The sequence below is a fragment of the Pongo abelii genome, chromosome 3, assembly GCF_028885655.2.
Source record: "Pongo abelii isolate AG06213 chromosome 3, NHGRI_mPonAbe1-v2.0_pri, whole genome shotgun sequence".
NCBI lineage: Eukaryota > Metazoa > Chordata > Mammalia > Primates > Hominidae > Pongo > Pongo abelii.
In genome coordinates this window covers 116,486,773-116,503,117 of record NC_071988.2, presented here as the reverse complement: position 1 = coordinate 116,503,117, position 16,345 = coordinate 116,486,773, and the positions used below count along the sequence as shown (strand labels likewise).

Below are 16,345 nucleotides of genomic sequence, written 5' to 3'. Positions count from 1 at the left end.
CAACCAGGCCAGACATAAATATGACAATAGGAAACCTATGGAATATGGCCTGGCAATGGAGAGGTGGTATATAAAATTCAGGTTATATAAAACTGTAGGGACCATGGAGACTTGGATCTGATTTTGATCACTGGGTTTGAGGATTTTCCTGTATTCCCAAAAGAGTGGATTTCTACTTCCTATCTCGCCTTGTTTTACTGTATCTTTATTGATGTAGAATTGCTCCTAAAATAAATGTGGCTGCCAACTTTTATTTAATCTGATTGCTTTAATAGCCTATTAGCATTATTTTATGGGGGAAAAATTGTAGACATTTTCACATGTACATTTAACAGGGAACTAAATGAAAATTTCACCATCTTAAATGTGGGAACATGAGGCCTATCCTCGTCAGGATGAGTACATTGTTGCCACCATTGTGTTAGAACAACAAACCCAGAGTCCTTTAGTTTTTAGGTCTGTCAGTCTATCATCTTTATAACTTTACTAAATTCCCTTAACAGAACTTAAGAAGAATGGTAGTGAACAAAATGATGCTTTAATACTGTTTATACATTGCACTACATTCAATGTTTTAGTACTGCTTACACATTGCACTATATTCATTATGACTGCCTGTGAGTCTCCACTATGTTTGGAGAATAAAGGGGCAGGGTAATACAAGTAGCTCAATCTAAACATAATCCATTTCAAGTAGAAATTAACACTACAGATTTTGACCATTACAGGTCACATTTTCACTTTTAGGAAGGCAATTCCCCATTTCCCTAGATTTAAAAATATGTTTCTGAAGCAATCACAATACTCCAGTATTTAAAAAACTTGAAGTTCAAGACCTCTACCAAGATGTACTCATGCCTCCTTTTTCAAAGCCTGTATCTCTTTTGAGTAAAACATTTAAGGTAATAGCTAGGCAGTGGTAAGATTTCGGTTGATGAGTCACCATATACATAGGCCACCCTTGCTTCTATCCCAAGTAGGAAGAGTTCTTCTTTCCACTTATTGTGACTTTGCAGAGCTTTGTACCACTTGAGGTGGAACTGCAATATTACACATATTCCTTCATATAAATCTTTTAGGTTTCCATATATTTAACAAAATATTTGTATGCACCTGATGCTCACATTCTCCAAATGTCTCAAGTTGTCATTTTGAAAGACATTTATTTTAAATATGGATGTAAGATCTCAGAATATTAATACTGGCTTTGTCACTCACTTAAAAGTCATGAACACATCATTTAGCAGTGCTTCGTATTTTCCTTTTCTGTGATCATTATTCTCACTGAAGTAGACGCAGAATTAATAATTGTAAAGCATGTTAGATGTTGTCAAGGAATATTTAACTTAATAGTCTAAGTGGCTTAATTTCGGTTAATCTCATAGTCCTTCTCTGTTTATAGCACATTCTGTATTTATCAGGGCAAAAAAAAAAAAACTAAATAAACAACATCGTGTACTTTATAGAAAGTTACAGAGAGTAATTCCTCAACAAAAAAAGTCAATTGGTGACAAAGCTGGGAAAATCAATTGGGATTCAACATGTTCATCACACTAAGATGACCTGTTGGATGTTCACAATCCTATCTCAATGTACATTTCTAGCTTGGTTGCCTCCTATTTTTGCATAAATTAACTATTAATAATGATACTAACAACAGCAAACTTTCAGGTAATATTATGTGCCAGACACTATTCTAAGTGCTTATGTATACTTACTCATTTAATAGTCAAATCGATAGTAAATATAATTATTATCCCTATTTTACAGTTGTGAAAATTGAGACAACAATAAGATAATTCATTTGAGTTCATACAACTAGTGAGTGGCAGAGCTAAGATTAAAAACCAGGCATTCTGGGTCCAGATTTTGTACTCTTAGCCACTATGATATAAGATAAATTAAGTACAGGCACATCACACACATACACACACACACACACACACACACACACAAGTGCCCTGCAAAGGGAGCTTTTTAAAAAGGTTCCCTACACCTATATGACCTAGAGGAAGACAAAGAATGTCTCTGGACGTCAACTTCCTCACTGGAAGAAATAAGACATTAAGACATTATTTTATACCACATTATGTTAAGGTACATTCTAAGGTTAGCATTTTATAATTCAAAGATTCTGTCTGTAGCATATGGCCTCTTTGCTTTTTATTGGCATAACTCAATACTAAAGCCAAGTATTCGTGTATTTCAAAGAAAATGCTAAAAGAGAATAAAAAATGACCCTCAGGCAATGAAGAAGCAGTAGTAGCTAGAACAGAGGAATGAGAATTTTACCTCACATATATCATGCTTCAAGCTTCCTGGTACATTGTTAAGACACAGTTTCCCTGAAGTTTTTCTATTCTCCCTACAGGGTACCAGATTATAACAATTTTTAGAGACTAAACTAGCAAACTAGGTTGATGAAATACCTATCATTCCTTCACATCAATACACAAAAATTAAACTTATGTATACGGTATAAGTAAAAATAAATTTATATATACAGAAATTAAAAACATTTTCTGTAGGGCCAGGCCACAGAACATAGTATCTTAATAGTGTCACAGAATACTTTGAGATTATGAAAATCTGAATTCTGTAAATCCTAATCAAAATTACACACTCTTCTGATAAATAGTACAGCCAAGTTAGTTCTATAATATGCATCCACAAGTACATAAAGCTGAACTTTAAATACGTTTCAATCTCATACATATTCCCTTTATCATTTGGCTTAATTTTATAAAGCCATTATTTCCTTATTTCCAACTCTATAACTCCCTCTTTGCAATCACTACCACGGCCAGTTATATTCAGTTCATTAGCTTTTTTCTCATTTGAAAATAGCTCAACTACTCTTAAAATTACTGTTTAATTCAAAAATTTTAAATAAGCTTTAACATTTTCTATATTTTAGACAACTTGATAAAATAATAATTCTTCTGAACAAAATTATCACAAAGCAAGCCCCTGTTCTTAATGGTGAATAAACATTTGACATAGTCACAAACTATAATTATTTCCATTGCAAAATTACAGATTTACTCAATGCATCCATATAAAAATGATGAGAACTTCAAAGAAAACCGGCTAACCTATAAAAATCTAACAGTATTCAAACTAAAATAATCAGAAAAAAGTTTGTTAGAATTGCTATTTTCTTAAATTCTTCACATATAAACTGTCACAGCATATTGAGAATGAACTTCCTAAAGTTCCAAGTTTAATTGCATTTAATTCTCAATTGTTAGAGAAAATAGAAATGTTAAGTCTCTTTAAAATTATTCTAACAGAGTACTTAGCCTTATCATAGAGAAAGTAGTAAAATTACAGCGCAGTTGGAGGATGGGGGATGGAACTTTATAGACATTGAACTTCTGGCCTGAACTTTCCCTTCTGTGATAAAAGCCACAAAATCAGACTCTAACTCAGCCCCGTCAGCACTGTAGTGGAGGGCACTGATCTTCTTACCCCTTGTGTGCATAGAGAGAAGAATGAGCAAGAAAATGTGAAGCTGCCAGTTTAGTTCTTCCAGCCAACCCATTGCAGCAGCAGAGCAGTCAATGTGCCCTGCCTGTTTAAGCCTCCTGTTTCTTGCCTTTCCGTCTTTCACTGAGACGCCTCTGCTGCCACTCTTGTCAGATCTTCTCGCAAGCCTGCCAGCAACCCTGAGACAGGACCGTGAAAGACAAGCCTGTTACAAACTGGTTCTGTCACCACAGAGACTTCAACTGATCACCTCGTGGGGAGGACAACAAAGGGCGGTGAGGACCCTGAGCCGGATTGTTTTCTTAAGAAAGGAGCCTGACCCAGCTGCCCACACAAGGGCTAGCACACGCCAGGGCTTCACTCTGCGCTAGCAACACCCATGTCCCCCAAATCTCTCGGGCAGCTATGAAGGGAATCCATAGCAAACCTCATTTAAAACACTGCTGTCATAAAATAGTTTGTTTCTTTTACCAACATTTTTATCTCTGCTAAGAATTTTAACTGAGAATGTAAAAAGAAAACAAGAAATAATGTTTTTACTTAGTGAAATGCCAAAAATAGTGCAACAGATCAAAGTATCGTGTTACAGTAGTTTACTCACACTACGTCAACTGATAAATAATGAAGTGAATACCCTTGAATCAAGTGCACAGATATGAAAAGGGTCACATATAAAAGAAATCTCTAATGAATATTGCAAGTTAAGATATTTCAGTTATGACTATAGTTTTAAGAGCTGTTAACCTAACCGACTTTATTATGTAAATAAAACCATTGCAAGTTTTTCCACTTTTTAGATTTTAACCGTAATTGTTTCTCAATGTAAATTACGAACATTGTTGTGAAGTTTCATTTGCCGTGATATTGAATGAGATAAAGAAATTTTTTCAAATTTGTTTTTGTTTTACTCTGAGAACTGTTAATAATAAAAGAACACCAAGAAAGATAAATGAATTGTCAGTCTATGTAGAAACTACAATGTTACCATAGACAAATACAAACAGAGGTCATTATTAAACCCCATCAGTTTGTCTGATAAAGGATTTATGAGTAGAGTAGCAAATGTATTACAATGTTTATATCTAAGATATCATCATCATTTGTTTACTTGATATTTTAAAAATTCTTTTCTTGGAAAAAGAATCTCTGCTTTCTTCTCACTTTCAAAAGACACCCCTCATTTGCCCCTACTCCTGACCCCATCGTGTACCTCCCAGCACTATTCCACTAGGTACCATTCAAATCTACCCTCTAGCTTAGGAAACCCAACAATGTTTTGTTTTGATAAGTTTACACATACTACAATCAATCAACACCCTCAATTTATACTTTCCTACATACTTTCATGAAATTTAAGCAAAATACAGAATTTTAACCATGTAGGAAACTTAAACTACTCTAAGCTTACTAAACTACACATTCTGCATTTCACAGAATCCATGCATCTTACTCGTCAGAAACACGGAGGTTGGTGGTGATTAAAAAGAATTGTCTTTGAGTAATATTTATCCATATCCCTTTTAGTTAGGAAAAGAGATTGGTATATAGTAAAATGAGTAAGGATGATCAGGAGCAGAGGGTTATGTGGGAAAAACAGACAAAAATCAAGCAATAGAATCTGCTTTTCAAACCTTCTATGTTGGGCTCAGAGCCACATTCACAACATGGTTCCACTGCCAATTTGGAATCCAGCCTTGAGCTTTGGGGCAAGAAGTGAATAGCTGAAATGTGGGACAGCTCCCACTGCTCACATTTCCCCAATATGGGCTTCTATAAATGGCTGAAAGTTAAAGACAGAATCTCTGCTCTCTCCCCAGAATCCTAATTCAGTTCAAAGGAACTCCTATCAGCAACCATTTCTGATTTTGAACTATGTGCAAGCTGATTTGGTTCCTCAAGAAGGTTATAATACCACAGAATAAGTATATAAGAAATAATTAATAAAAAATGTAAGACATTTTAAGATGAAGTGGCCCCAACAGAATCAACATGGAAATTCCAAGCAGACGATGGAACAGACTGGGCCCAGATTGCAGGGAGAGCTGGATGCTGAAAGACGAATTGAACTTACACAGCAATACAGAAGTTGAGAGGAAAGAAATTATATGAGCAAGGTTTACAGGTAGAAACGAATTTTCAATTTCTGCAACAGCATGAGGACAATCTTACTGGAACAGACAGCTCCTATTAGTAAGTGGTTGGAAAGAAAGCTAGACAGAGTGGAACCAAATTGTGCAGGACTCTGAATATAGGTTGCAGACTTTGGAATATATGAACTGCAAAAAAAAAAAAAAAAGAAAAATTTTTATGCTGGGCACATTGGCTCGTACCTGTAATCCTAGCTACTTGGCAGGCTGAGGCAGGAGGATTACCTAAGGCCAGGAGTTCAATCCAACCTGAGCAACACAGCAAGACCCTGTCTCTAAAATAATTTTTTTTTTAATTAGCTGGGTATGGTGGTTCACACCTGTATTCCCAATTATTGGGGAAGCTAAGATAGGAGGATTTTTTTAGGCCAGGAGTTCCAGCCTGCAGTGAGCTATGATCACACCACTGCAATCCTGCCTGGGTGACAGAGCAAGACCCCATCTCCAAAAAAGACTTTTGGACTTCAGAATGTAGGATGAATCTCTGAACCTCACCTTCCAACTAGGTGAGGGAGAGTGAAAATGAGATTAAATGTGTGAGGAGAGGTTTCCACTTAGTCAACCTTTTTGCTAATACCTATTTCTTTCATTTAGCAATATTTTTAAAAATCAAGATGTATATGTATCCCTATTAATTTCCTCCATTTTAAATTTAATTATTAACATACGCTAGGTGCCAACAATGAAGGGGATCTTGTATAAATGGCATATTAGGCCCCTGACTACTTGGTTCAAAAAATCTCATGAAACTTATTATGTAGATCAAAAGTCTAATTTAGCGGAACCACCCAGATGTGCCTATGATTTAACCCTCTCACCCTAATGTACATATTTTTATCTATAGTTTATATTTTAATTTCCAATATCCAATCTAATTAAGCCTCTATCTGTACCAGGTCAAGAACTGGTTTCACAATTCCACAAGCAAAACACAAATCATCACATTAAAGAGTAGGCAAACAATAGGAACAGACGCTTCTCAAAAGAAGACATACAAAAGGCCAAGAAACACATGAAAAGAATGTTCAACATCACTATCAGAGAAATGCAAATCAAAATCATAGTGAAATACCATCTTACACCAGTCAGAAAGGCTATTACTAAAAAGTCAAAAATCCACAAATGCTGGCAAGGCTGTGGAGAAAAGGGAATGCTTATACGTTGCTTGTGGGAATATAAATTAGTTCACCCACTGTGGAAAGCAGTTTGGAGATTTCTCAAACAAGTTAAAACAGTACTGCCAACTACCATTCTACCCAGTAAAGCCATTACTGGGTATATATCCAAAAGAAAATAAATCATTCTACCAAAAAGACATGGGTACTCATATGTTCATCGCAGCACTATTGACAGTAGAAAAGATATGAAATCAACTGAGGTACACATCAGCAGTAGACTGGATAAAGAAAATACGGTACATATACACCATGGAATACTACAGTGTCATAAAAAAGAATGAAACCATAGCAACGTTGATGCAGCTGGAGGGCATTATCCTAAGCAGATTAACACAGGAACAGATGTATCCCTATTATTGCATGTTCTCACTTAAAAGTAGGAACTTAACATTAGGTACACATGGACATAAAGATGGCAACAACAGACACTGGGGCCTACTGGAGTGGGGAAGGAGACAGGCAGGCTCCCAAGGGTTGAAAAACTACTGGGTACTATGCTCACTACCGGGGTGACTGGATCAATTGTACCCCAAACCTCAGCAACACACAATATGCCCATGTAACAAACCTGCGTGTGTGCCCTCTGAATCTAAAATAAAAGTTGAAATTATTTTTAAAATAAAGATTTAGTAACTAGATAACCAAGTAAATGAATGGTAGAATGGGAAAAATCTCCCTTTCAGAAGAATTCAAAAAATTTATATATTTAGATAGTCTTGCTCCATGAAGCAGAGCTTAATCAACCCCACTCTTGACTCTAAGCTGTGCTTAGTGACTTGCTTCCAAGGAGTACAGTATGAAAAGGAATATAACTTTACACTGGAATAACTGGCAAACACTCCCTTGGGCAGGTGATCGAGGTTAACATGACTGAAGACAAGCCATGCTGACAGCAGGTACCCCTGGTATGATGAGAATGGCACTTCACCTCTATGGTCTACCTCCTCAACACCAACCACCCCAGTCTATCAGAAATACATCAGGCCAACTCCATTTCAGAAATATTCAATAAAATATCTGATCATCACTGCTTAAAACTATCAAGGAAAGTGTAAAAAAAGAGTTACAAACCAACAGAGACTAAGATGACATGATGACTAAGTGCAAAGTGATTTTCTAGATGGGATCCTTGAACAGAAAAAAATGGCATTTTGGAAAGGGAGAGAGGAAACAAATCTGAATAAAGTTTGGAGCTTAGTTGCTGGTAATATACCATTGTTCCTTTCTCAGCTGTGACACATACACAGCCCCAAAGTAAGGTCAAATGTTAATAGCAGGGGAAACAGGGTGAAGGGTATATGAGGACTCTATATTACCTTTGGAAATTTTCTAAATCAATTATAAAATAAAAAGTTTATTTTAAAAAATGGGTTTCATAGCAGTTAAACATTCACTCCCAAATCTCCTAACTACAGAGTTGACTGCAGAGAAGGAACCAATGTGCCAAATGGTTATACACCTGCTTGTGCAGCTTTCATCACAGGTTCACTTAACTGCTCCAATAGATTCTACTTCAATTACATCTTTACCTACAAGAAGAAATACCAGAAAGGAGAATAACAATGGTTTATGTCTGAGGCATTCTTCTTCTACTGAGATAGCCAACTTAATTTTGTAAGTTAATTTATATAACAAAGGAGTCTTCAAAGAAAGCTCTGAGAGAAGATTAAAAGAAAGGTCTCCATTTGAAAATGTACATCTGACAGAAGGGCAGAGGAAGGAAAAAGGAGCACTATGGAGAGTACTACTAGTATGAGTAGGACATGTCATCACTGTATGCCATTTGCAGAATTCTTACTAATGACATTCACACATTCTAGATTTACGGAGTCTTTGCTGTACAGTAGAAAGGGCCTATTTGTGCTATGTGTATAATCTGGGGCAGATTATTTAAACTCTCTGTTTGCTCATTACCTAACTGTCAAATTGTTATATGGACTAAATAAATGAAGGAATATAGACTACTGAATACAGTGCCCAGAATATAGGAAAATATCAGAAAATGTCAGTAATTTCCTGACAACTCCCACTAATCTCTCTCCTGCCTCCCACGTGAAAAGCTTTGCTAATAAAAATAATGTTCTTTAATATAACAGGCTATAATGTAACATTTATCAAGTTGGTCCTGTCACAAACTGTGATCATTAAAACAAGGATACAAAATATCTCTTAAGTCAAGATTTTAAAAATTTAATTAAAGCCAGACACAGTGGTTTGTACTTGGCTATAGTCCCAGCTATTAGGGAGGGTGAGGCAAGAGGGCTGCTTGAGCCCAGGGGTTCGAGACTAGCCTGGACAATACAGCAAGACCTCACCTGAAAAAAAAAGTCAAATTATACCTGAAAAACTAAATATTTATTCGAATCAATTCATTTTCATTTAATTCATTAAATATTCATGCATTTGAAGTAGAAGTATACTGAAGAATTTTAAATTGAGACTACCTTGCTACCAATTTCAATTTGTGATTCATTTTCACACAGAAACTCCCCAAATCTCCTGATTTTATGTTTATATACAGTTTTTATCTAAAAAACATCCACTATTTGCTATATTTGGGGGGATTGTGTCTACTGAATGGATGTGAGAACATTAAAAAGAGACAGCACCTGCCTTCAGGACAAAGCTTGTCCTCTAGTGGGTGAAGACAAACATACAATCCAATAATGACAATGCAGTACACTAACTGCCTGCTGTGCTGAGGAAACATGGAAAAAACAGTGAATAAACAAAGATTAATTCTGCCTCAGGGTGACGGTTGGACTTGCGTGGGGGAGGCATCTGAACTGGGTCTTCAAAGATAAGTAGGAATTCACTGAGTGAAGGGAAGGCAAAGGAATCCTAAGCAAAGAGAACAGGCAGTACTGTACATTTATGAGTAAGAAAAAGAGTCGTGCTTGCAGAGAACACGAGAAGCTCGATATGCCTAGAGAGCAGGGGAATTAGGCTGGAAAAGTAGACTGGGGAGATTAGGAAGAACCTTGTAGCCCATAATTAGAAGTTTTGATCTTATCCTACACACATGGGAAGCAATGTCTTCATTTCTGGAGGTAAGCACAGGTTACTTTCCATTGTGCAAACTGACAGCTACTACTTCTTGCAGCTGATTATATTTCAAGGGAAACTAATAAAGTTTTGGAGATAAGATGAAAAATATTTTCCTTTGTATCTAAGAAAACATCATAATATATTTGTTATTCTTAATGAGAACAATAAGGTGAGTGTTATTTTCTTTAGCATGTGAACATCCCTGCTAATACTGTTTGGAATAAAATTTACTTTTTAATTAAACTTCTGTTCCAACACACAGGCACATTAATAACAACAGTTATTTCCTTCTTCCGATTGGAAGCCACAGCCTTTTAGGTCCTACCAAGAGCTTTGTACTAAAATGTTTTTCAAACTTTCATACATGTTGTACCAAAAACAAAAGTGCCCTCAGAACTGCACTGGCATTTGGTGTTATTATTCTGGCTTTTAACTAAACACTTACATACTATCATAAAAAAACTACTCCACCATGAGAAAAAAAAAAAAATTAACAATAGAGTCCACAGTACAAAAACTTTTTTCCTGACTTTGGAGTTTATAAAGACCACAACTTCAGCCCTCTTTCAGGCTGCCTCCTGCCTCCCCACCCCATTCTAATTTGCAGCATTCCACATCACTAGTCATTAACAACCCAAAGCTCCCTTCAGCTGCAGAGTGAAAGACCATCACATTATTACAAATAAACAATCCCTTTCTCCCTTGAACGAGTGACACATTATTCTGAGCACGTCTTCTCTCTGCTTTCATTGCTCTGCCAAGGTCCTCCATGAGTGGGAAGGGGTAAAAAGAGAGAAAAAATATCCCACAACTTGTCTAAAGCATGTAGAGGATGATTTGTGTTCTTACTTACGGGATATGACTGTCACTGTTGATCTGCTTTCAGGCCTAGATTACATGTGATAAGGGCTGACCTTCTTTAAGTTTTCACACATTATGCACTCATGGAGAGCAGGCAGGACACAAAAGTCCTTCAGATGTTCTGGACATCAATCAAGTGCACAGCATGGAGCCTGCCAAACTTTTCTTCCATTTACTCAGGGAGAGGAAGGGGGAGTCCAAGACAGACTTAATAAAGTTTAAAGCTATGCCACAATATATTTGGGGAGACCATTGTTATTAAAAGGGTGCTGTTTCAAAAAATTCTCTATAGTTACCACTGGCAACAAAAACAATTCACATACAAATATAAAGAGACAACCAGATTTCATTCCAGCTTTAAAATTTCAAAACTTCTGTTATAAACCAGGTCTCAATGGCTTTAGCAGATTGCTATTTTCTTTCCTGAAGACATTTTATTAAGTATATATTTCAAAAACCAAAAATATAAATTTTCTTTTATAACAATCATACTCAAAACATATTTTAAGTCATTTATAAAATAGGACACACATTTATTACAAAACTGAGCATAGCTAAATAAACTGAAGACAAGTCAACAACACAAAACATTTTTCACCTAATACAAATACTGTCATTACTAGCAAGAGCCCCAATATTATAGTGTAGATATGATGATATCTTCTGATACAGGCTTCTAATGTTTGTGTTTTATTGTTGCCCCTCCCCCACAGCTCATTCCAGGAATTTGAGGTAGCTTTCGAAAAAGAAAAAATAAGCCCCAAACTGTGTTCTCTTAAAATATTGCAACACTCCATACTTGGAGGGCATCATTTCAGCATCAGCACAATCAAATCCATCAGACAAAGATGCTTCATGGAATTTGATGATAGAATGATACCTTAAATCTACTACAATATTGTTTACCTAGAGATCACAAAATTCTTTTTAAAAGCTAATGTCATGTTATGAATATAATAATTACATGCATGGCCTGTGCACAAAATAAGAAGATTAGACACAAAGGTTTACAAAACAATTCATGAGACAACAAGACAATGAACATTAAAAGAGTAGGAAGAGAATTCAAGGTAACTTACATGATTAAACTACCAAAGAAAATTAACTTAGTAAATTTGCTAATTAAAACAACAACAACGAACCCTCCAGATTGCCTCTATATATGCATTATTCTTGCATGGATCTTTAGTTTATTATTTGGTTTTAGTGGTATGCTACTAAAAGACCGTGAGGTCAGACTTGCACCCTAGTAACAGGTAACTAGGTGATAGATAAACTGTGAGGTAATTCTTTATGTGAATCATTACAGAGTAAACCATCACCTGGAAAATATGACTATCTCAGGCAAGAAACTGAACCGGAATGAGAGGAAGATGTCTTGGCAGGAGTTGGAAAGCAAGAAACCCAGGCAAGACTAGTGTAGTTATTTCCAGATAGAACATAGAATGATGACAGCTAGGATCATGATGACAACAATGATAATGTTCATGATACATACTATTTGGCCATCTTTTACTGTTTGTGAGGCACTATTTGTGTACTTAACATACAGGTTTAAGCATCCCTTATTTAAAATGCTTGGGGCCAGAACTGCTTTGGATTTCAAAGAATTTTGCATCTTGGAATTTTTACATAAACATAAGATTATCTTGGGGATGGGACCCAAGGGTAAACATGAAATTCATTTATGTTTCACATGCACCTTATAGACATAGTCTGAAGGTAATTTTACACAATATTTTAAATTTTTTTTGCATGAAACGAAGTTTGTATACATCAAGCCATAAGAGAACAAAGGTGTCACTATGTCAGCAACTCTTACAGACAACCTGTGTGTGTTTGGCATCACCATTATTTCTGACTCTCAATTTGTACATTATCAATAAGCAATCATTTTCTCCCACTTATTCACACGTAGGTACCTAACAGTAAAAATTATGACATACCGTTAATACAATAAAAATGTGTCAGGTGTAGAATTTTCCACTTATAGTATTAGGTGGGTGCTCAAAAAGTTTTGGATTGGCTGGGCATGGTGGCTCACGCCTGTAATCCCAGCACTTTGGGAGGCCGAGGTGGGCGGATCACGAGGTCAGGAGATCGAGACCATCCTGGCTAACACAGTGAAACCCCGTCTCTACTAAAAATACAAAAAATCAGCCGGGCGTGGTGGCCGGCGCCTATGGTCCCAGCTGCTCAGGAGGCTGAGGCAGTAGAATGGCATGAAGCTCCGGGAGGCGGAGCTTGCAGTGAGCTGAGATCGCGCCACTGCACTACAGCCTGGGTGACAGAGCAAGACTCCGTCTCAAAAAAAAAAAGTTTTGGATTTTGGAGTATTTCAGATTTTGGATTAGGGATGCTCACTCTGATTATTTCATTTAATCCTCACTGCCACCCTGTGCGGGAGGAAATATCATTCCCAATTTAGATAAGAATACTGTGTATGCCTAAGATAAAAGCCCTGAGAACTGGTGAAGAATTCACTGGATCAGACACCAATACTTCACTAGGTAGGGACCCAGATATTTTTGTTCTAGAAGAAATATCTGGGGCCAAAAACAAAAAAAAAGTCCATTCAGTGGATAGAGGACTCCAAGAATCTGGGAGGCTGGTAAGACTCACTCAGCAAACATGACTACCAGAAATTCTGAGGGCTGGAGCAAAAAAGGAGGATCAGACATTCTAAATTCCAAATCTGTAGATTCAGAGGAGGTGACAATAAGCACTGGGTCATGAAACAGCAGTGCCTTCAGAGGTCAGGAGTTTCCAACCCATGGGGGGGTGGAACTCTCCTCTAAAGTGTATAAAGTGTTTATTATAAAAAAAAAATTATAGACCACGTGTGGTGGCTCACACCTGTAATTCCAGCACTTTGGGAGGCCAAAGTAGGAGGATCGCTTGAGCCCAGAAGTTCAAGACCAACCTGGGCAACATAGGAAGACCTCATCTCTACTAAAAACAAAAAAAATTAGTCAGGTGTGGTGGTGCACAACTGTATTCCTATTTACTCAGGAGGCTAAGGTGGGAGGATCACTTGGTCCCAGGAGGTTAAGGCTGCTGGGAGCCGTGATCGTGCCAATGTACATCAAACACATATATTGTCATTAACATAAAGCAGTATTGTATATACATTCTTTATAACGTTCTCAAAGACCCTTCTAATCAACTAAGGAGAGTGAGATGCCATGGAAATGAGGAAAGGGTTTTTTCTTCCTTGCATAGGCCTGTACTTTATGAGGTACAGTGAGGCAGCACTGCAGGCTTAGAAGGCACACCAGTGGATGAATAAAGTTACCAGAGCCATGTAATGTAGTCCTTCACTCACTGGAAGAGTCTGAGTTTGTTTTAACAAAACAAGCTGTTTTCTTCACACCAAGATAACTTTGAAGAAGATTTCCTTTGTCCCACTTATAAGGAACTACTTATAAAGGGTTTGTGTTTGATTTTTAGATAACAACAGATACACACTGACATTGTAATTATTCACACTTTGACTCCTGGAGTCCACAAGTTAAAGTTATACATTATAAAAACCATGAACCATTGAGCTAATAACCTGACTTGCCAGAAGCTCTGTTTTAAAAAGATTCTAAGGACATTTTCTTCTTTATCAAATTAGTGCTAAAGCATCCCTAAGCAGAAAATCAAAATCTCTATTACCCACTTGCCATTTATAAAAAGCTGAACAAAGTTTCCTATCAAAACCAATTTCTTAAAAAGGATTACTGTAACTCTTATTTCATCCTAAAGTCAATTGTGCATAAAATTTATGTATATCCAACTTGTAGTGATATAAAATAAGTTAATTGAAAATGAAATTTTAAATAGATGTAATAATATCAACACAAACTATACTTAACACAAAAGAATTTAAAGTATCGCTCTTATCTAAACCCTTAAAGAATGTTTGCTTAAGCTGTTTCTCCATACACCATATGAAAATAGCTACTAGAAAATCTGTTTTCAACTATTTGGAAAATATCTAAATATAAGAATTACATAAGAAAAAAGTGTCTTAGAAGAGAAGATACTAATAGTAGAGAAAAATTTTGTTCTTGTATACCACATACCAGTTTTTCCATAGAAACCTCAACAGTGCTACGAAATATCAGTCCTATGGATCTACACATTTAGTAGTAGACTTAGCTATTAGTAACCTTCAAATATTAATGCTAGAGAAAATATAAAGGTTTCAGGAAGTTAATTTCTATTTAAGGTGGCATTTTAAATCTATGTGCATATAGAAGTATTTTCAAATAAAAGAAACAATGATGCCATGATTTTTGGTTCAGAGTCATGACATGCTACCAGGGGTGTCCAATCTTTTGGTTTCCCAGGGCCACACTGGGGGAATTGTCTTGGGCCAAATAGAAAATACACTACACTACACTACACACTACAGTGATAAGCTTAAAAAAATTGCAAAAAAATCTCATAATGTTTTAAGAAAGTTTACAAATTTGTGTTGAGCCTCATGGCCAGCCTGGGCTGCATGTGGCGCACAGGCTGTGGGCTGGACAACAAGGTTGTGCTAAACCTTTTCATCTCTCTCAAACACATATTTCCATATCTTCCCTTACCTGCTCTTAGAAACATGGCACACCTGCTTACTGCCTTTGTTTTCTATGAGAAACAGCAGCTCTTCGTAATCTCATTAAAGCCTTTCTAACAGATTCTACACATGGAAAACTTTGAGAACACTGGGGATTGGTTTGGATGCTTAAACAAGTAGATTGTGTAAAAAAAAAAAAAAAAAAAGAAGAAGTAAAATGAACCCCATGTACAAACTTCATTTAATCAGAAAATTTCACAGCACAGAGACACCAGACTTTAGCTTTAGTGAAACCTAAACTTTAAGATGGAGATACTACATTCTCTGCCTTGTCTAGAGCATTACAGCAAAAGCATAAGATATTTAATGTGCACAAAATAACAAAAGTAAGAAACTTAAATTATGGAGGTAAAGAGGACGAGCTTTAGTGATCACGATATCAGATAAAACCAGTGACGCATCTGACACAAAGACAATTCTCTACTAATAACAATGGAAAAATATAAAATTCTATTACTATTCTTGTCAATATAAGAGCCTTACTTACAGAGGCATTCCTTTATCCGATCACCTTGTTCTACACATCTTATTATGGTTAGTCAGAACTCTATGTGGTTATGTCTGTACCGCCAAACACCCAGCTGAAAAGTGAAAAATTCAGTCTAGCAGTGAGTTATCCTAAGGTTTATGCCAAAGGAAACATTCAAATTCAACCTTAACCAAAATGAGTAAAGCCTGTATTTACCTAGATGATTTAAGATCCATTAAGACCACCAATGTGATTTAAATTGTCACCATAATTTCCTCTCTGAGGTCTCCCAAAAGTTTACAGTGGAAGCACTTCAGAGTCCTCACTACATCTCATTAGCACCTCTACCAAAGGATGTGTGAAGAAAAAAGAGAAGCAAGGACATTCAAAAGGAGTAACTGCTGTTTTAGAAACATTTTCTTTAAATGTATTTTTAATTTTTTATTAAAATGGTGTGTGTATAATCAGAAATTGACAAATTGAACCAAAAATATTTATGAAGTTAGGCAAAAGGACCATAAATTATTCATCATAATTTTTC

The 16,345-nt window shown here is 36.3% G+C and overlaps 1 protein-coding gene across 5 annotated transcripts in view; it reads right to left on the bottom strand.

Moving 5' to 3' along the window:
- BMPR1B (bone morphogenetic protein receptor type 1B) overlaps nt 1-16,345 on the bottom strand; it is a 391,772-nt gene that overhangs the window by 99,731 nt on the left and 275,696 nt on the right. For 2 of the 5 annotated variants that reach the window (XR_010139750.1, XM_024246439.3), the window contains exon 1: nt 3,472-5,764. The exons of 2 other annotated variants lie outside the window; for them this stretch is intronic. Coding sequence is in view for 1 of the 3 variants with exons in the window: in XM_024246439.3 (XP_024102207.1) it covers nt 3,472-3,544 (73 nt within the window). In the remaining 2 variants the exon portion in view is untranslated. Of the gene's footprint in view, nt 1-3,471; nt 5,765-10,715; nt 11,107-16,345 lie in introns of those variants that run through there. One more of the 5 variants, XM_054554200.2, reaches the window with a different exon arrangement.